Source organism: Megascapheus bottae, chromosome 8 (genome assembly GCF_031878675.1).
Source record: "Megascapheus bottae isolate mThoBot1 chromosome 8, mThoBot2.hap1, whole genome shotgun sequence".
Taxonomy (NCBI): Eukaryota; Metazoa; Chordata; class Mammalia; order Rodentia; family Geomyidae; genus Megascapheus; species Megascapheus bottae.
Genome location: NC_143516.1, coordinates 38,613,489 through 38,633,666, shown reverse-complemented (window position 1 = coordinate 38,633,666; position 20,178 = coordinate 38,613,489). Strand labels below are relative to the sequence as shown.

Genomic DNA, 20,178 nt, shown 5'->3' with positions numbered 1-20,178 from the left:
ACCGCGAGGCCCCGCCCCATTACCGCAGGGGGCGTGGCCTGGGCGAAGGGCGGCCGGAGTGGGCGGAGCCTCTAACTTTGCTCCTGTTGCTGGCGAACCGGATTTTAGGGGCCTGGGAGGGGCGCGAGAGGGCTACGACGGTCGGGGCCCAGCTTCAGGGCCGGGAAACTCGTTTCCGCCCTCCCGAGCGCCCTCTTGGGAACCCCAGGGGTCTGGAGCGCGCCGGGATTTCGCCCTAGATCTTCTTTCCGGATTGGCAGGCCGCCGTATCTGGGCCAGAGAAGCCCTGGTTGTCAAGGGTAACACCGGAGTCTCCCCGGCGGGAGCCGCGTGGGCTCGGGGAGCCCCGGAGTAGGGGGCCCGGGCCACCTGTGCGCGCCGCCCCGGGACGAGGCGCCGCCCGCCCGCTCCCACTCGCGCCCAGTGGCGGGAAGACCGTTCGGTCGGCGCCCCGCAGCGCCCCCACGATGAAGCCCAACTTCTCCCTGCGACTGAGGGTCTTCAACCTCAACTGCTGGTGAGTGCGCCCCGGGAGTGTTGTCCGAGGGGCAGCTTCCCTTTCGGACCCGAACTGCCTGAGGAAGAAAGAGGGCCTCCCTCCCTCGGCCCCACGATCCCGGGGTGCACGCCGGAGCCCACGCCGGCCCCTCCCTCGCCTCCAGAGAAGCCGGGAGTCACCTTCTCTTGCCCCCTTCCTCCTGTTTCTCAGGGGCATTCCCTACTTGAGCAAGCACCGGGCTGGTCGCATGGAGCGCCTGGGAGACTTACTGAACTTGGAGAGCTTTGACCTGGCTCTGCTGGAGGAGGTGGGATGGGGCCGTCCTGCTGGGAGGAGGATGCAGTCCGGGGCCGGGGGGAGGGTGGGGGGAGTGGGGAGGGGCTGTGTGAGACGCCCACCCACCCGCGGAGAATCTCCCTGGCGGGAAAGGTTAGGCTGTGTCCCCAATTTGTCCTTCAGGTGTGGAGTGAGCAGGACTTCCAGTACCTGAGACAGAAGTTGTCCCTCACTTACCCAGCTGCACACTACTTCCGGAGGTGAGAAGCCTACAGGCTCAGACTCTTGGTCCTTCCCTATCCTGCCTGCACCCTCCTTCCTTTTCCTCTGAGGATGAAGCCGGAAGGAAGATTACCCCATCCTCCTACAAAAGCCGCCTGATATGTCCCAGCAGTAGACGGAAAAGTTGCTGATTAAACTGGAGACAAGGGGGCCAGGAGTTTGGCCTAGTGGTAGAGTGCTTGTCTAGCATGCAGGAAGACCTGGGTTTGATTCCTCCGTACCACATACATAGAAAAAAAGCTGGAAGTGGTGCTGAGGCTCAAGTGGTAGAGCTCTAGCCTTGAGAAAGTCCAAGGACAGTGCTTATGCTCTGAGCTCAAGCCCAGGATTGGCAAAAATAAAAATTAAAATTAAAAAATAAATAAAAATAAACTAGAGACAAGGGAAAAGAGGGCTGGATATTTTTCTCCTCTGTTTTTCCTAATTATTAAGCCAGTTTTGGCTTTCAGTGGGATCATTGGCAGCGGCCTGTGTGTCTTCTCCAAACACCCAATCCAGGAAATCACCCAGCATGTCTATACCCTCAATGGCTACCCCTACATGGTAAGTCCCCCTCTCCCCCTCTCCCCCTCATCCCCTCCTAACTGACAGGAGGCACAGAGGAAGCACAGGAACTGGGCAGAGAGGTGGCAGTGCTGAGTGCCTGCCTCCTCCCGCCTGCAGATCCATCATGGCGACTGGTTCTGTGGGAAGGCTGTGGGGCTGCTGGTGCTCCACATCAATGGACTGGTGCTCAATGCCTACGTCACCCATGTAAGTGGAGCCAGCGAGCCTTAAGGGCTGGGGTGCTCGGCTGCTGGCTGGGGGTGAGGTGTGGGGTCAGGATGTCCTAAGGTAGCAGTGGGCAAGGTTCACCATTCTGTACAAACACTATGCCAGGTGACTGACCCAGCCCGATTTAGACAGGACCCTGGGAGCTGTAATTCCATCTGTCTCACTTAGCTCCATGCAGAGTACAGTCGAGAGAAGGACATCTACCTAGCACATCGCGTGGCTCAAGCGTGGGAACTGGCCCAGTTCATCCAGTGTGTGAGCCTGGGCTTGATGGGAGGTGGGAAGGGACCCAGGGGCTGAGGGGTGGTCAAGGCTCCACTTAGAGGGCACAATTCCTTCCTCACCAACCCGGCTTCCCTAGTCACACATCCAAGAAGGCAGATGTGGTTCTATTGTGTGGAGACCTCAACATGCATCCAAAAGACCTGGGCTGCTGCCTGCTGAAGGAGTGGACAGGGCTGCATGATGCCTACCTTGAGACCCAGGACTATAAGGTGAGAACATGCCTGCCTGTTTCCCACCTCCACCTCCAGTTCTCTCCCTCTTTCTCCTCCCACACCCTGGGATGTCCAGTTTCTAGCCACCTGTTTCTCCTAGGGCTCTGAAGAAGGCTGCACTATGGTGCCCAAGAACTGCTACGTCAGTCAGCAGGACCTGGGCCCATTTCCCTGTGGCATCCGCATTGACTATGTGCTCTATAAGGTCAGGTCTCTCCCCTAACTTGTGTTTCTTGTCTTCAGCCTGTGCCTATCTATTGTTGGGCTCATCTAGCCTTGGGCCACTGATAAATGGAGAGTGGAATGTTGGGAGCTGATACTGTGGTAGAAGGCCTTCCAATAGAAGCTTTTCTCTGCCTTGCTCTCCTTTCCTAGGTGGTTTCTGGGTTCTGCATATCCTGTAAGAGTCTCCAAACCACTACAGGCTGTGACCCCCACAGTAGCACTCCACTTTCTGACCACGAGGCACTCATGGCTACTCTGTATGTGAGGCACAGTCCCCCTCAGCAAAACCCCACCCCTACCCAAGGTGAGTCCTCTACCCTTTCCCTTTGCCCTTTTCTACCTCAGGTAGCTCCTTCTCTCTACCTTTCCTGCTTCACTGTCCCGTCTTATTCCAGGACCAGCAGAGAGATTGCCATTGATCAGCCTGCTGAAGGAGGCCTGGACAGAGCTGGGGATAGGCATAGCTCAAGCACGCTGGTGGGCCACATTTGCTGGTTATATGATTGGTATGGGACTGCTTGTCCTGATACTGCTGAGTGTCCTGGCAGCAGGAGAAGTGGCCAGTGAAGTGGCTGTACTGCTCTGGACCCCCAGTGTAGGACTGATATTAGGGGCTGGTGCAGTCTACCTCTTCCACATGCAGGAGGCCAAAGGTTTATGTCGAGCCCAGGCTGAGCTCCATCATGTGTTGGGAAGGGCAAAGAAGACCCAAGAATTGGGCCCAGAGCCTGAAGTAGCTGAGTTACTGGGGCAGCAAGCAGAGAACAGAGTTGAACAATAAAGCATAGCACTTTAGTGGCTTTGCCTATTTTTTTCTTGTCTGGGCATCGTGGGGAGTGTAGGTCAGAATGATCAGTATAAGACTCTGCACAGCTGCTGTCCCTTCACGTCCCCGCTGCCCACTTCCATGCATCCTAAATTCCATTTGTGGCAGAAACCTTTTTTTATTTTGTTTTGGTTTGGGGTTTTTTTTGGCCAGGCCTGGGGCATGAACTCAGAGCCTGAGCCCTGTCCTTAGGCTTTCCTCAAGGCTGGCACTCTACCACTTGAGCTTTTTTCTGTGTACATGGTACTGAGGAATTGAACCCAGGTCTTCGTGCTTGCTAGGCAAGTACTCTACCACAAGGTAACTCCCAGGCCGGCCCCCAACCTTTTTTTTAAATAGCCCGAGGGTTTAACTCAGGACTGTGCAATTGCTTACTTGGGCTATGCCTCCAGCTCTTCTTGCTTATTTTTTTATTTATTTAATTTTTTTTTTTTTTGCCAGTACTGAGGCTCAAACTCAGGGCCTGGGCACTGTCCATAGACACTTTTTACTCAAGGATAGCACTCTGCCACTTCAGCCACAGCACCACTTCTGGCTTTTTTTGTGTATGTGGTACTAAGGAATCGAACCCAGGGCTTAAAGCATGCGGGGCAAGCACTCTACCACTAGGCTATGCTCGCCACTCTTATTTTTTACTTTTTTGGTCGGTTGTGGGGCTTGAACTCTGAGCCTGGGTGCTGTCCCTAAGTTCTTCAGTTCAAGGCTAGTGCTCTACCACTTCAGCCACAGCACCACTTCCCATTTTCTGGTGGTTAATTGGAGATAAGAGCCTCACGGACTTCTGCTCCCAGGCTGGCTTTGAGCCGCAATCCTCAGATCTCAGCCTCTTAAATAGCTAGGATTACAGGGATGAGCCATCAATGCTTGGCTACTTGTTATTTTTCTGGTAGAGACTTGCTTTTTTATTTAATTTTTCCAGTCTGGTCTGACTGAGATCCTTCTACCTGTTTCTCATAGCTGGAATTCTAGACATGTACCAGCTGCCATGCATGGCTTATTTGGGGCTTGTTGTTGTTTTGCTTTTTGCCAGCCCTGGGCTTGAGCTCACTGACCTTGGACTTTCTCAAGTCTAGAGTTCTACCACTTGAGCCTCAGCACCACTTCTGGTTTTTTTCTATATATGTGGTATCGAGGAATTGAATCCAGGTTTTCATGCATGCTAAGCAAGCACTCTACCCCAGCACAGCTTATTTGTTTAGATGGGAGTCTTGCTATTTTTTTTTTTTAATCTAGGTTGGACTCAAATCATGATCGTCCTAATGGTCTTTCCCCAGTTGCTGTGATTATTGCCTGAGCCACTTGTGGCAGAAACGTTTTATTGTAAACAGTGAGGGCTCCTCCAAGGCAGTCCAGATGAGCAGAAAGTGGGGAACACTACATGGAGACTACCCTGCTTGGAGGGAAGAATGCAGGCAGCCACAGCAGACTTCTAGCCCTGGACCCCTGTCCCAGAAGCCAGCTCACTGAGCCGGCGCTCCTCCTGGAAGCGAATGAGAGCATCCCGCTGGTTTACCACATCCAGCAGCTTTCTTAGAACCTGGTCCTCAGCCTGCCGATCGGCATCTGTCTTCAGCGTTTCTGAAAGGAGAAAACGAAGCTTAGAAAACAGATCTGTGCTAGAAGATCAACTTAATCCCAGTTAGTGTTATTAGCCTGGGTTTTGTTTCCCAGCTTGCAAAATTAAGTTCTATTTTTGAAGAAATCTTGTAGCAAAGACCAGTAGCATAGGTCTGACTGAATTTGAATGGAGAATGAGGGTTTCAGAGTCCCACCTTCTGGCTTCCTCCTGAATTTTCTTAGGTACAAAAAATCAAGAGGAGCCAGCGCGGTGGCTTGTGCCTATAATCCTAGCTACTCAGGAGGCTGAGATCTGAGGATCCAAAAAAAAAAAATGTCCTCTGTCAGGAGGCTACTTGCCTACCTTCTTGGTTCAAGTAGCATCTCAGCTCCTGGTCCAGGTGCCGCTGCTTCTCCTCCAGGTCCAGCTCCTGCACCCTGTGGAGATGAGTGATGGAAGCATTACAGCTCTGCAGAGTGCCCCCAGGACTAGGACCCTGCCCCTGTACCACTGTCACCATCTTTGCATCTTACGTGATCATGAGCTCAGCCTCCTCAGCCACCAGGCTGTTTTTCTTCTGGACAAGCTGTAGCAGCTGTTCTATCCAGAATTTCTTTTGCTGCTCTGGGGAACCTAGTACGAAGGAAGAAGAGCAGAGTGGTTACAAGACCTACAGCTGGGATCATGGGATCACAGTTTGAGGAACAGGATGCAGGAAAAGGAGGGTGTCAGAGCTGTGCGGACCAACTAGTGAGCCAGCTTGAGGCCACAAGATTTCCAAGGGCTGAACACTGTCAGGAGCTCCAGGGTGTCATTACCTGCTCCTATCTCTACTTACTGTCCTGGCTCCTCAAGGCCAGCTCCAGCTTTATGCCCTCAGCCTCCAACTCCCTCAGAGCAGCCTCGATCTCATTTAATCGCCGCTGAATAGCCTGAGGAGTACAAGACGGAAAGTCCAGAAATCTGAAGGAGCTCTGACCTCAGACTCAGCACTGTCATCCCAGTAGAAGGCCTATCCCCAGCCTCACCTGGGCCTTGCAGAACTTCTTCATCTCCTCCTCCTTAGCACGGCGCAGCAGAGTCCGGCGCCATGTTGGATACTTGTTCATAGTGCCAGAATTCTTGGCCAAGGTCAGAAGAACCTATGGGACGGTTGGGCCAGTCATGGGCAGGGTCTAGACCTTGATGGGTAGGAGTGGGGAAAGCTGTTTGGAAGGACAGAAAAGAACCTGGGCTAGAAGTGGCGCATATTCTCATAGAGAAGATGAAGGCTTAAAGGCTTAGTCAAGAAGAAAGTGACACAGGGGCCAGGAGTTTGGCCTAGTGGTAGAGTGCTTGCCTACCATGCACAAAGACCCGGGTTCGATTCCTCCGTACCACACAGAAAAAAGCTGGAAGTGGTGCTGTGGCTCAAGTGGTAGAGCTCTAGCCTTAAGAAAGTCCAAGGCAGTGCTTATGCTCTGAGCTCAAGCCCAGGACTGGCAAAAAAAAAAAAAAGAGTGATACAGATGGGACTTCCAAGAATGAGGCTCAAAGGAGAATGTGGGTTCTCATTCTCCAGAAATGGGAATGGAGCATATCTGCCGGAAGCCTGCTGTCTTGAATAGAGTGGCTGGCCAGGTTCTTGCTACTTACCTGTTCCAAGTTTGTGTCCAAAGGTACATCTTCCTCCTCCTCCTCCTCCTCCTCCTCTTCCTCCTCCTCCTCATCCTCCTCACCAAAGAATGGTCCCTCTTCTTCCTCTTTCTCCGTGGCTTCAGCACCTGAGCAAATGAAAGGGAGCCGTAGCTTGGAGACTCCCAAACCTCCTTTTCTATTCCCCAGGACTGCCATCCCATCTCCACACCAACCCCACACATCCGTGCAAGGGCAATTACCTTGTGGTACCTGGACTGACATACCCCAGCCTACAAAACTGCTCTGCAGGGCCTGCTGGGCCAAGGCTAAGCAGCTGCGTGGGGGCTTGGGTGGAGGTTCTGTTTTTGCGTCAGGGGTAATGTTAAGAGAGGCCAGCTGCAGACGTTCTGGGCTGGAGAGGCGGATCAGCCTACGTGTGGGCTTCTTGGGGCTTGAGGCAGGAAGGGCTGGTGATGTGCTCTCCTCCTCTGGTGTGGAAACCTGAAAAGACACCATGTGGTCTGGCTAGGGACCTGCACTGTGTGGGGTCAAAGCCACTAAACACCATCTAGTGGACATTGTTAGGCAGTGTGCTGGATACAGCTTTTGTGTGCCCAGAAAAGGACAGCATTCACCTACCCCTACCACTGGCAAGGTCTACTTGCCTGGAGAAACCCATGCCCCAACACACACACACACACACACACACACACACACAGTAGTTTTTACTGGACTTTCAGGTCCCCCGTCGATTTCATCCTCTGTGTGGCCCAGCTGGGGCAGATGCTGCATGCAGTAGAAATGTCCTGTGAAGGGGTATTGGGGTTCAGGAAGCATCAGGTATAAGTAGCCCAATGCCAAGACAGAATTTTATCAGGGATGAGGTCACGGAACAGTGAGCCTCCCCCCATCAGGGCCAGGCCCAAAGTCCCTCTAGCAATCCACAAAACCCACTCACCATCTCCCGAGTGCTGCCCGTAGCCACCTGGCCACAGTGTGGCCTCACAGGTGTGGCAGCGGAAGCAGCTTCGGTGGAAGAAGTGGCCGTCTGCACAGAAGCGCTCCAGAATGTAGAGGTGCTTCCCACAGAGTGCGCACAGGTCTCCAGCCCCCAACTGCATGGGCCCCAAGACACAGGCTCAGCCCAGGGCAGCTGCTTGTCCCCTGGGACCTTTCTTCCCTTGTTCCCTAGGCCTCAGCCTGCAGACTCCGCCTGGCCTCTTACCTCCTGGTGTTGGTTTGGGGGAGTCAGGGGTACACTGGGCTCAGGCACGCGTGGTTCTTCGGTATTTGGAGTCTCCCCCTCTACCTAAGGAGGTAGGTGCTCAACCAGGAAGTGAGTGTGAAGATACACAGAAAGGGCTAGAAGGGAAGGGAGTAAGACTGGGCTTGGAGAAGGATAGAGAGCTCGAGGACCTGGGGTAGAGGCATAGGACCCAGGGCTAACAGCATAGTAGAGGGGGCATCTGTCTTGTCTGCATTTACCTGCAAACGAGGCTTCTTGCCACCGGCATCCTCCCCATTTTCCTGCAAGAAATCTCAGAGCTGTGAGCACCAGGCTGTGACCCACAGCCCCCCCCCGCCCCATTTGGGATGTCTTTACCAGACCTTCCTGGGCACCCTTCCCAAATCTTTAGACTTCTACCTTGGCTCGGGTCCGTTGCAGGGTCCTCTGAAGTTTGCCAAGGAAGAGGACTGCACTGGAGCCTCCAGGACAGACCTGTCTGACAGGGCCTACAGGCAGTGGAGGTGACAGAGTGGATAAGGGGTCATATGTGCCCCTCACAGGCCCTCTGAGGATGCCTCTACTCCAGTCCCCACCCAGCCTGGCTTCTTCCTCTGCCCTCCTGGTCACCTGGGCTGTGGGCCATGCTTTTGAAGGCACTGTGGAAATGGCTGAGATAAGCGATGAGGCCCAGGGGATCACTGCCTGCCACCACTGCCTGTGCAGACAACAATGGTGCAATGCCCAGCTCGTGCTCTGCCACCCTCAGTGCCCAGGTCGTCACTTCCACAGCTCCCATCCCCTGCAGCTCTGAGGGTTCCCTGTGGGGTATTTGAAAAGAAGACAATAGGAAACAAGAACTTGGTCCCAGGGAGAGTGGTGGTGAGATAGTAAAAGCCATCCAAAGGCAAGGGACAGCAGGAAGGGGCTGGGGGACCGTCAAGGGGGTGAGAGAATGAAGATTTGGTATCTCTACTTCATCTCCACCCCATGAGAACTACTTTCTCTAACATTGGGGGCCCTCTGCCACCCACAAAGCCTTTCCCTAGCTGTGCTCATTGGGCAGGTGGCAGTCAGTGCCATCTCTAGGGAGACAAGATGATGTGCAAGGGTGCAAAGTAGAGCTGGATGCCTTGGGCATCCCACCTCCTGCACATGTGGTGGAGGGAGGGACAGGAGCAGGGGCACACCAGTTCTAAGATATGCTGGGGAGCCCTTTGCCACTCCCCAACTCACAGCAGGCCAGGCCGGAGGCGGTGTACCAGGGCACACAGAGCTAGCCCATCAGTCCAGGAAGAAGACAAGTCAGTGACATGGACTCCTGGGTACCCAGCTGTCTGCTCCTGGCACCAGTGTAAGAGCTCCTCCTGGGTGCCTGCTGACCCTGGAAAGCGGAAAGCAAGGCTGTACTGTTTCCAAGGCACTCTCTGCCCTCCACCTTCCGCCTGTAGTGTAGACCTCTGTGTAGGAATTGAGTCAGGGACCCATTCACCATAGGACAGCAGCTAATGCTCACTGCCAGCAGTGAGTAATGCTCACTCAGTTCAGGATCTTCCTTCTCTGAGGTCCCCACAAGGCTCCACCAAACCAGGGTGCTACTCTGTCCTGGGGCTCCAGCTGTGTGTGGCTGGTTGAGTAGTCGGGATATCCCCTGGAGAAGGCCTGCTCACCCGTGGCTGACATCTCCCCATCTGTCTTGTCACTCTTCTTCTGCACCTGCTCCTTGGTCATCACATCATACAGGTCTCGTACCTACAGCAACCTCTCTCAGTCTTGAAGCCGCTGACCACACAGCCCCCTGGACCATGAGGGAGGGGCCCACCTGTGGTAGGACTGGCCCCCAGGGGCAAGGATTGGGCAGGAAAGGCCTGGCCCAGGAGGAGGGGCTCAATTGGGAAACCTTGGGGGGGGGGGTCGTCGCTGGGGCAGGGTGGTAGGGGTGGAAGTCTGACCTGATTGGGAGTCACAGCTCTGAGATTCAGGTTGGGGTAGCGTGTGGCTGGGTCCAGCCCATACTGGGTCACATTGCGATGCATGTTTTCTGGAGATGTCTGTGACAGAAGCTGATACAGGCTCTCGCTGAGATGGTGATGGTGGAGGGCAGGAGCATGATGGGAGGGTATCTGTTAGCACCCACTCCTCAAGAGTCTTCCTGACTCCTGTGCCAAACCCTGCTCTGCAAACATTAGTCCCCCATTCAGGCCTCACCGTTCAGCCAACACCTCTAGGGGTCCAGTGCCCTCTGCCCATCGCTTCACCATCCAGGCTGCATCGAAGGCTGCCAGGAAGCCTCGGGCCACTCCAGTGCCCAGGGGCCAGAAGGGCTACAGTGTCAAAGGACAGGAAAAGAGCACAATAGGAATCCATTGGGAGCAACCCACATCCATATGTTGCAAGGGTTACAGTGGGGACTAAAGAGGTCTCTCACCACACCAGGCAGCCGCCACCCCACCACGCAGCCCTTAGCTCCTTCCCTCAACAAGCAAGCAATGTGGCCCCCATCAGAGGTTCCCTGCTCTTCACGAAGCTCTCACCTCCACCAGGCAGTCCCCCACCAGTCCCAGCAGCAGGCGGGCACCATGCTTCTCCTGCACACGAGCAGAACTGTCTGCCCGCATCATACTTGTGAAGTCAAAGGCAGAGACATCAGGCCGTCCACGGGCATCTTGTGCAAACTCAAGTTTTCCCAGCTTGCCATGTGTGGCGAAGTCTGCAGCTGCCCTGGCAAAGCGCTGCAGAGCTTCAGGTACCACATTGGCACTGCTCAGCAGTCGATCTGTCTCTGGCCAGTCCTGCAGAGAAGAACCTTTGATACTTCGGAGAAGAGGATCTTGAGGCCAGCCCTGCTCCCGTGAGTGTAGAAGTTGTGCATACAAAGGCCCAGAAGAAAGGGGCAAATGCTCAGCAGCGCGTTCATGAGGCTTGACCCAGCTTTCAACTGTTGATTTCCCACACTCAGCAGCAATTGGAAGCTGAGCTGGGCCTGGATTCCCCCAAAACCTGCCTCCCATGCTCCAGCTCTTTCCTCAGCACTCATCTTCAGACCATGCTCTCAGCCTATGAAGCCCAGGCTCGCTTGATGCCTGCTGAGAGCCTCAGTTTGTCTATCATTTGGAGACCATGTACTTAACTTACAAGATACTCCTGAGAATTGTAACCGAAAATGCAAATTTAATCTCAGTACAGCACTTAACACATAGTAGGCACCCACAGAGCTCATCCATATTCAACAAATGCATGTGGGTTACATTAGGAACCATTTCATGCACTGGGAATTAGCACAAAGCAAGAGACAATGAATCAAAAATTTCTGCTCTCATCTGTAGAATTTGATAGAATTTAGCCTAGAAAATTATTCTTGCTGCTGTATAAACTTCAGGGATAGAGCTTTAGAGGTGGAGTTCATGCTAGGACAGAAGCCAGGAGGTGGGAGGGTAGCCAATCCGGCCTTTCTCTGCTTGGGCCCTGGTCCTACCTGGAGCAGCACACCCAGTCTCAGCAGGCACTGCTTCTTGGCTGTCATCACAAAATAGTGGGTATCATCCTTGTAGTATACAATGTTCTCCAAATCAATACCTGGAGAGACAAGACAGGGAACAGGAGTTGAGTCCTCTCCTGATGATGAATTCAAACATTTCAGCCATAGCTGACCAGGAAGAGCTGGAATCACAGCTTAGGCTGAAGTGTCTTCCATGCACAGAGCCTCTGAGTAACACAAAGTACCATCTTCCCTGGTCCAGGAGGTCTGCTGGCTTGGAAGCAAGCAGGAAACTTGGGTGAGGTAGCAGCTGGGAGACGAGTACCATACGGTCACATGTGTTCAAGCTTAAATAAACAGAGCATGCTCTTGAAGTCCACTTCTGTTTTCAACTTAAGTCATTTTTTTTTTTTATGGAGCACAAAGCAAACGCTCAGACATTTTTTAAGAGATTCCAGGAATTTTCATGCCAAGTGGGACATTGTGGCTGCTTAGTCACTGGAGTGGACAGTTCTTTCCCCTTTGCTTCCACACTGAAGACAAGTGTGGAATTCTTGAGCTAAGAACAAGCTTCAGAGGGAGAGGGGGCCTGACCTGTGGCTTTGAGCAGGCTCTGGAAGAATTTCTGGTTGTAGATCCGAGCCACACCACTGATCTCAGGTACCTGTGTCTCTTCCACAGTACGCCCATTCACAAAGTTGGCCGTGATGCCAATGGCCAGTTTGCCACGCATTTCTCGAACGGAGAAACCTAGTGGTGAGGGTAGATGGGTATGGCAGGAGGACCAGGAGTATTCTAGAAAGGTCCAAGAGGAGCCCACGATTCTGGTTTAGGAGGGTGGAGGAGGGGAAGGGAGAGGAGGCACTCACCTTCAGGGACAAATTTCCCTCCTGCCGCTGAGATGAGGACATCAAATTCATAATTGGCCAGTTGGGCTGGGGGACTGGGCTGGAGCTGGGCACGCCAGCCACTCCCTGGGCAGAGAGGATAAAAGGTATAAAAGCAGAGCAGCCAGTGTGGACTCTACACTCCAGTCAAGCTAAAGAAACCAAATAATATGTAAAGGACTCAATCACACCTTCATAGGAACTGAAAAAGGAGATAAGAGAGGCAATGCCAATCCTATTTCGCTATTTCCATTTCCATGCTCACTTAGGCTGAGAGAGCTGCCTAGGGCTCACTGTTAGCAGACTCAGTCGACTCCCACATCTACCCCTTTTATCTCCTGGCCAACATCTCTTTAGTGGGTGGGGATTCATAGGAACAAGGAAGTACTTACCCTTTCTGGGAGGGGGCTGGAGGCCAGTAAAAGTGACACCCCAATGAATTTCCACCCCCAGCAGTAATGCCACCTTCAATAGTAGCAACTGAAGCTGTCGGATGCCTGGCAAGGGGAAAACACAGGAACAGGGACTCAGGACTCCCCAGCTTCCCCTAGCTCTGGTGTATGCAAGCCAGAGCTGGAGATGGTCTTAGCACTCACTCCAACTGCATCTGGATGGATGGACCGGCATCTTCAACATGCCTGGCTAAAGCAAATCTTGTCCATTCTGCCTCTCGGCTTGCCCAGCAGCTTTCCCTGCCCCATTCCCCCCCCCCCCAGCCCCGCACTGGCCTGTTCTATGTCCAGGCATACCCACCCCCTTCAGGCCACCATGTGGTACTCACTGATGTGGTCCAGTGTGCCAGTGCAGAAACGCCCATAGAATTTTTTGGCACCAAGTGCCCGTAGGTCATGGATGGTGAAAGGCCAGAGATGGAGCACATTATGGCGAGAGAACTTAGTACGCTTTTCTACCAGCACCACGCGGGCCCCCAGCAGTGCCAGTTCCACCGCTGTCCTCAGTCCACAAGGTCCAGCACCTACGACCAGGCACTGCAGACACACAGGGCAGAGTAGCCTGACATCCCATCTCCCTCCTCCAACTGCCCATGCCCTTTCTACATCCCATGTAACTACCTTGGTGCTGGCACAGGCCTGGCCCTGCTGGTAGGCAGGCTGGCTGGCTCTCTTGTCCAACTTGGTCCATAGTGACTTGGCACTCCAATAGTTGAGCTGAGCCTTGATCTTGTGGTACTGGGGTAGCCCACCACCAGGCTCCAGCCCCAGAGCCCCACAGAGTCCCCGAAAGCTGCTCAGCACATCCTGGCACAGTTGGGCCTGCAGGAAACTCTCAAAGTGGGCATGTGCTGGGTTGGTAGAAGTCGGTGAAGCCATTGGAGGCCCCCCTAGGGCTCCTGGGAAGTGAAGCAGCTGGGCAGAGCCCAGTGGCTGCTGGGAGAGAAAAAGGGAAGAGACAGGGAAGAGTCTGGAGGAGTTGGTGGAGGGGGGAGTAGGGGAGGGGTCAGCTGCTACCCCCAGGGAGTTCAGGCCCATCTTTGATTGGCTCTTCTGCTCCCAGCCTACTCCTCTTCCAGAATCAGCTCAGAAGACAACTGGCTATCACTTCATCAAGTGAACAAAAAAAAATTCACCAAATTTGGAAATAAAAACTTGAGAATCCTGGGCACAGAGGGCACCAGAAACCAGGGCAGTCTCTAGCTTGGCCTCTCTGTCCAAGGACCGCTGAGCAGCTGAGGAGCTAGGGATCCCCAGAATTAGGAGCTTAAAAGAGGGAGTCTGTCCTCTTCAGCCATGAAAGCAGAGCTTGGGAGAGTTCTCAGACATATAGAGGGGCAGGCTGCCAGGAAGGTTTCCCTTCCTGTAGCAAACAAGTGAGCTGGTGTCAGAAACCGCAGCTGCTAGACATGCTTACCGCCCCAGCTCACCCCAACTTCTGTGTGCCACGCCCCTCGGTGGCTTCAACCCCAGCTGGGTGTGGGATGTGTCTTGTGTCAAGGGCAAAGTACGTGTGCTTGCCTCCTTGACAGATTTCACCTCCAAAGCAACTGAAGGATGTTGCCACTGACTATGTGACAGAGGCCTGAGTGTTATTTCTGACTCACTGTGGTCAAAAAAAAAAAAAATACTTCCTCTATGATCTTGTCGCTGCTTCAGTGGGCCATGTGGAGGAGAGGGGACGAGAGCAGCTGGGCTGGCCCCTTCCAGGGTCCTTACCCCCCAATCCACGCTGCCCCATTCCTTGCGCCCTGGTGCGCCCCCTCTCCCAGGAATCTCGCCGGACAAGGCATCCCTTTGTCCCCTCTCCTCCTCTCTGGCCCGAAAGCAGTTGGGGTGTGTGTGTGGGGGGGGGGGAGGTTGTAGAGACTTTCTCACACTTGCGCTGGAAGGGCTGAGGTCTGGGGGGTGGGGATACCCTCGCGGAGTTAGGGGGGTGGGGCGGGCCCTGGGGCTTAGCCCTCACCCCAGCAGCAGGAGGCTAACGTTAGTTGTCCACGGAGAGTGACCAGGTGGACAGAGTCTCAGACCCAAACCTACGCTCTTGGGAGTAGGGGGTCTTGAGTTGGGGTGTGGGGGAGTCTCTCACCACGCGGGACGAAGAAGAGTAGTTTCCCCCACCCCCGTCCCCGGGAGAACGCCAGAACAAAGGATGCGTCAAGGGATGGAGAGCTGCCTCCGGGGCGGTGGGAGCGGGGGGCCCCCCAACTCTCTGGAGGGTGCACCCCGGAGCGGGGCTGAGCAGGGCAGGCGTGGGACCCGAGGCCGCATTTCCCCGGAAGCGCTCGGCACTCCCACCCCGGGCCGGGCCGGCTGGGGGAGCGCACCGCGGGCGCCGCCGCAGGACTTACCGCGCGGCCGGAAGGGCGTCCCGGGACCGGGGCGGAGGGCGCGGAGGCACGGGGCGATCCGGACGGGCGTCCCGGACGGGCGTCCCACGGGGTGGGGCTTTGACACGCGGGCAGGGCGCCCCTCGAGGCTTTATCTGAACTTCATTAGCATCTCCTCAGCCCCCGCCCCAGCTCGGGACGGCCCCGGCCCGCCCCTTTTCTGCAGGGCGGCGCCCAGGGCGCGGCTGGGCCGACTCTGAGGTCCGCCCTGCGAGTCCTGCCTCCGGGGCCCTGGCAGCCCGGGCACCCCCGCGTCCGCCCGCGCGCCCCGCCGTGCCCACTCCGCCGGCGACGGGCGCCGGCCCAGCTGGCAGAAGTCTCTTGAAGCTGATGGGTCCGAGGGTTGGCGCCAGACGTCCGGACAGCCCTCCCTCGGACAGGCCAGGAGCAGCTCCAGGGCGCGGGGCGAGAGTGGGAAGGAGTGGGGCTGGGGTGGGAGTTAGAGCAGCCGCAGGGAAGGCCGGGTGGGACAGAGGCGCCGTCCTCTCGGTTCCAGTGGACCAGAACCATTTCCAATGAGGACTGGAGAAACCGTCCCTGCTGACGTCCTCTGGGACCCTTTGGAGACCTTTCCCACCAGGCAACCTCAGTCCAGGCCCAGGGACCTGCCCTGGTCAACTAGTTTCTTGAAAGTCATACCATGAATATTAACTTAACATCAGTATTTACAACAACAGTCTCGTTTTACTGCTCGGAAGCCCAAGGCCACAGAGATAGCCTGACCTACAACAGGTTACACAGCAAGCAGCACGTGAGCAGTGAAGGACTCGCATAAGAGCAGTTTCTTGCTCAGAGGAGGCCACAAGGCTACAGTAGGATAACCGAGGATAACCGAGGAATAAATGACAGGGGCATCTTCCTTGAGAATCAGAAAGAACAGGGCCCTGTGCTGCTCCTATGCATTTTCTTCTCACTTCGCATTTTACCCAGAGACCCTGGGAGATGAGACCTGAATAAGTCAGGCTGGAGCTGAGAAGAAGCAGGGTAGGAGGGAAGTTGGGAGGAAATGCCAGCTTTCTGTCAGGAGAGACCCAGCAATTCATCCAGGCTGGCTGGGGAAACTAGGGCAGTCTCCCAGTGGAGCACATATTCTAGTGCTTGAGTGTGACAAATCATTTGGCTTTGAAAGGAATTTACCAAATATCAGACACACCCATATTTTTATACTTAATAATAAAATGGTTCAATTTGATGTAGCTACTAAAATCAACTTTCCAAAACACGAGGATAAAAATAATCTGAATTGCTGAGTGCAAGTCCCAGGACTGGTCCAAGAAAAAAAAAAGTTTAAGCTTAGTGGTGACATTGTCCAAAAAGAACTGTATTCTTTGTTTTTGTTTTTATTTTGTTTCTTTCGGCGGGTCACAGAGCTTAAACTAGGCCTGGGCACTGTCCTACCCCTGGGCCTGAGCATTGTCCCTGAGCTCTTCAGCTCAAGGCTACGATCCTACCCCTGAGCCAAGCCCTACTTCCTGTTTTCTGGAGGTTAACTGGAGATAAGAGTCTCAGGTCCTTTTGTGCCTGGGCTGACTTTGAATCTTGATCCTCAGATCTCAGCCTCCTGAGTAGCTGGGATTACAGGCGTGAGCCATCATGCCTGGCTGGTTTCTTTCTTTCTTTCTTTCTTTCTTTCTTTCTTTCTTTCTTTCTTTCTTTCTTTCTTTCTTTCTTTCTTTCTTTCTTTCTTTCTTTCTTTTTGCCAGCCATGGGGCTTGAACTCAGGGCCTGATCACTGTCCTTGGGCTTTCTCAAGGCTAGAGATCTATTGCTGAGGCACAGTACCACTTTCTGCTTTTCTATGTATGTAGTACCAAGGAATTGAACTCTGGTCTTGGTGCTTGCTAGGCAAGTACTCTACCAGTAGGTCAAACTCCCCCCCAAGAACTATTTTCTTCACCTGACTATTGTAACTGCAGCCCCTCTCAACATTAACTATATAATAACAATAGAAACTTGGAATTTTTTAAACACTTCAGGTAGCTGTACAATATGTCCATTTATGTGTCCACAGAGCCCCTTTCCAACATTATCCTCGCCCCTCCTTCCTCTAGACTCATTTCACCTTTCCCACCTATTTTTCTTTCTGGTCCTGGTGCTTAAAATCTGGGCCTGAGCACTGTCCCTGAGTTTCTTTTGCTCAAGGCCAGCATGTTACCACTTGAGTCACACTGCAACTTCCAGCTTTTTCAAGTAGCGTATTGGAGATAAGGGTCCCACAATTTCCTCCCCAGCTGGCTTCTAATCATTGATCCCCAGATCTCAACCTCCTGAGGATCTAGGATTACAGGCCTAAGCTTCTGGCTCCAGGCTTGTTCCCACTTCTTTACCACAAATGTACCTGGAGATATCTGACACACCCATATTTAAACACATACTGCAAAATGCTATAAAGAATACAATAAATGGTCACTAAAGCTTTCAAAATCATCTATTTCCTTTCTTTCACAGATGGCAACTAATTTCTCCAACTTAATAGCAACTTGTTTGTAAAGGCTTAGCAGGGTTGGGCTAGTTTACAGTTGCAGCAAGAGGGCTGTGAGGTTGTTGCTCTCTGAGCAACAAATAGTAAAACTTCTCTTTTAGAAAGATCATAGGACAATATGAGTTCATCAATGCCAAAAAAAAAAAAAAAAAGAAACAAACAAAACAAAAATCTGCTGACTCGGAGCTTTTTAATGCTAATTACATACATACACAGCAGTTTAAAGCTAGGGGAATACTTTGGTCTGGAATCCAGAAAGTCTGATTGGATTCCAGCTGCACTCACATTAGGAACCCTGGAAGCTTCCAAAAGTTACATACGAATCTTCTCATCTGCAAATGCAGGCGGTTCAGTGATTCATCTTCCTCAGTCCATTTCAGTTCTGGGATCACTAGGCTTTAAGAAATGTACAAACTATATGATGTAAACATAAGCCATATAATTAATCATTAAAAAAAAGAAATGTACAAACTAAAAAACTCAAAACAATTGTCTCAATGATAAAAGACCTATACTAAAGGCAAAAGCATTTCTTATTTGTCTACAAGAATTCTCTTAGTCTTGAATCATGATCTGCATTACGTATTTCTGTGAAAGTAAACAATACTGGTAGTGAATCACCACCATTGATCAAGTACTTAAGCGGTTCATTATAATTTTTTTTATTTAAAGATTCCTGGCTGGGAGTTTAGCCTAGTATGCATGAAGACCCGGGTTCGATTCCTTGGTACTGTGTACATAGAAAAAAGCCGGAAGTGGTGCTGAGGCTCAAGTGGTAGAGCTCTAGCCTTGATAAAGTCCAAGGACAGTGCTCAGGCCCTGAGCTCAAGCCCAGGACTGGCAGAAGACTATAAAAGTGACAAGATTAGACCTTCCCTAATTCTATTGGATAGTAGGGATGAATCCGAGAGTGGGGGTAGACCACTTTAAGACTGAGAAACCACCTTCCCCTGGAGCCTTTTGGCAATGAAGAACTGAGTGTTGGGTAATAGCCTAGTTGGCCATGTGTCTGGAAGTGAGAAGGGGGAAGAGGCCCAAGGAGAAGCTGGGTTGGGGATTTTATGGTAGGTATAGTGGGAAATTACAGAAAGCTTTTAAGCCAAGTAAGGGCATGTTCATATCTGCTTTGATAAATAATATAAAGGTATCATTAGCAAGGCATTCTTTATGGTGCAAAAGGACAAAGGTTAAATCCCAGGAAAAGAGACATTGCCTAGAGTGAGGATGGGGGATGGGCTACAGTCAAAAGAGATTTTGAGTAGATCAACTTGGTGATGGATTCTTTGTGTGGGATTCTTTGTGTGGATTCACAACCTATAATCAATTTGAAGCCAGCCCAGGCAGGAAAAGTTCATGAGATTCTTATCTCCAATTAACCACTAAAAAGTTGGAAGTGCAGCTGTATGTAACTCAAGTGGTAACATACTTTGAGAAAAACAAACAAACAAACAAACAAAACCCTTAGGTACAACACTCAGGCCTTGAATTCAATGAAGACTCCTGATTTTGTCTCTTGGCTTAATGTGGGTGAGTCCCAAACTTGTGTCCATCCTTCTTTCCTACTCTCCCCTCCGACCTGATCCCTCTGTGTATATAGTTTTTTATTCAGTTCCTTTCCCAGAAGTCAAAACAGGATTTTACAGACTCCAAAATAAGGGACTTTACCCTGGAAGGCTGAAAGGCCATAAAACTTTCTCATATTTTGTTGAGACTTCTGTTGTTCTTTGAATACAATTGTAGGAAATACTTTTCCAGAAGCCACTTAATCCTACAAAAATTATCTGAGTTTTTTTCTAATGCCTTTTTTTTTTTTTGTCGTGAGGCTTGAACTCTGGGCTTGGGCACTGTCCTTGAACTCTTCTGCTCAAGGCTAGAGCTCTCCCATTTGAGCCACAGTGCCTCTTCTGGTTTTTCTGGTGGTTAACTGGAGATAAAAGTCTCACGGACTTTTGAGCCCAGGCTGGCTTTGAACCTCAGTTCTCAGATCTCAGCCTCCTGAGTAGCTAGGATTTCAGGTGTGAGCCACCAGTGCACCCAGCACATTTTGTTTTGCATTCTAAGGAAGCTTTGATTTAACTTTTTACTTAACAGTGTAAAAGTCTGAACTAAAGCCAAAAGTCAAGCTATTCTTTTGGAAAACCTTCTAATTCATAAAATGACACATTACAGATAGTAGGAATTTGAAATAATTCAGAATATAGCAAATTCTATTCTACCTGTGCTCAAAATTTTCTTATTCTACACTTCATATTGTTTATAGCATCACTTTTTGGACTCACAAAAATTATTTTTTGCTAATATTATCTAAATGTCAAAATTCCTACTTTTTCATGTGAAATGATGGGATGAGCTTTAATTTGCAAGTTCTAATGTAGCACATTTCCAGTGAGAATGACATACATCCAAGTTAAAGTTAACTTTGCTGTCTTATTAAGTGTTAAGAATTTGAGAGCAAGATAAAGTACAATGAGGGGCTGGGAATGTGGCTTAGTAGTAGAGTGCTTGCCTAGCATGCATGAAGCCCTGGGTTTGATTCCTCAGTACTACATACACAGAAAAAGATGGAAGTGGTATTGTAGCTCAAGTGGTAGAGTGCTAGCCTTGGGGAAAAAAAAAAAAAAAGTGTCCAAAGACAGTGCCCTGTCCCTGTATTCATGCACCAGGACTGGCAAAAAAAGAAAAGAAAAGAAAAAGAATAAACACTAAGCCT

The 20,178-nt window shown here is 51.8% G+C and overlaps 2 protein-coding genes across 2 annotated transcripts; one reads left to right on the top strand and one right to left on the bottom strand.

The window, feature by feature from the left end:
* Nucleotides 1–72: 72 nt before the first annotated feature.
* Nucleotides 73–3,348, top strand: Smpd2 (sphingomyelin phosphodiesterase 2). Its single transcript, XM_090338310.1, has 10 exons — nt 73–517; nt 710–806; nt 959–1,035; nt 1,507–1,600; nt 1,721–1,810; nt 2,000–2,082; nt 2,193–2,325; nt 2,429–2,533; nt 2,704–2,857; nt 2,949–3,348. The coding sequence occupies exons 1-10, from the start codon at nt 468–470 to the stop codon at nt 3,332–3,334; spliced, it is 1,269 nt and encodes a 422-aa protein (XP_090194436.1). The 5' UTR covers nt 73–467; the 3' UTR covers nt 3,335–3,348.
* Nucleotides 3,349–4,678: 1,330 nt separating this feature from the next.
* On the bottom strand, nt 4,679–15,097 carry Mical1 (microtubule associated monooxygenase, calponin and LIM domain containing 1). The gene is made up of 25 exons (XM_090338309.1): nt 14,948–15,097; nt 13,218–13,532; nt 12,926–13,133; nt 12,537–12,641; nt 12,127–12,231; nt 11,852–12,007; nt 11,255–11,355; nt 10,314–10,571; nt 9,988–10,103; nt 9,732–9,858; nt 9,450–9,531; nt 9,016–9,163; nt 8,410–8,600; nt 8,200–8,288; nt 8,040–8,081; nt 7,780–7,863; nt 7,513–7,669; nt 7,284–7,360; nt 6,815–7,055; nt 6,573–6,700; nt 5,966–6,079; nt 5,776–5,869; nt 5,471–5,570; nt 5,301–5,374; nt 4,679–4,957 (listed from the first exon to the last, which is right to left on the bottom strand). Exons 2-25 carry the CDS (start codon nt 13,473–13,475, stop codon nt 4,809–4,811), a joined length of 3,204 nt encoding a protein of 1,067 aa, XP_090194435.1. The 5' UTR covers nt 13,476–13,532; nt 14,948–15,097; the 3' UTR covers nt 4,679–4,808.
* Between the last annotated feature and the right edge of the window lie 5,081 nt (nt 15,098–20,178).

What these genes read in the sequence shown, in the direction of transcription:
- Smpd2 (XM_090338310.1), top strand. Translation starts at nt 468, where the DNA reads ATGAAGCCCAACTTCTCCCTGCGACTGAGGGTCTTCAACCTCAACTGC. An exon ending in GCTGCACACTACTTCCGGAG is followed by an intron (nt 1,036 to 1,506) that starts GTGAGAAGCCTA and finishes TTTGGCTTTCAG; the next exon opens with TGGGATCATTGGCAGCGGCC. An exon ending in GAACTGGCCCAGTTCATCCA is followed by an intron (nt 2,083 to 2,192) that starts GTGTGTGAGCCT and finishes CGGCTTCCCTAG; the next exon opens with TCACACATCCAAGAAGGCAG.
- Mical1 (XM_090338309.1), bottom strand. Translation starts at nt 13,475, where the DNA reads ATGGCTTCACCGACTTCTACCAACCCAGCACATGCCCACTTTGAGAGT. An exon ending in TGGCACACTGGACCACATCA is followed by an intron (nt 12,642 to 12,925) that starts GTGAGTACCACA and finishes TCCCCTTGCCAG; the next exon opens with GCATCCGACAGCTTCAGTTG. An exon ending in AAGCATGGCCCACAGCCCAG is followed by an intron (nt 8,289 to 8,409) that starts GTGACCAGGAGG and finishes CACTGCCTGTAG; the next exon opens with GCCCTGTCAGACAGGTCTGT.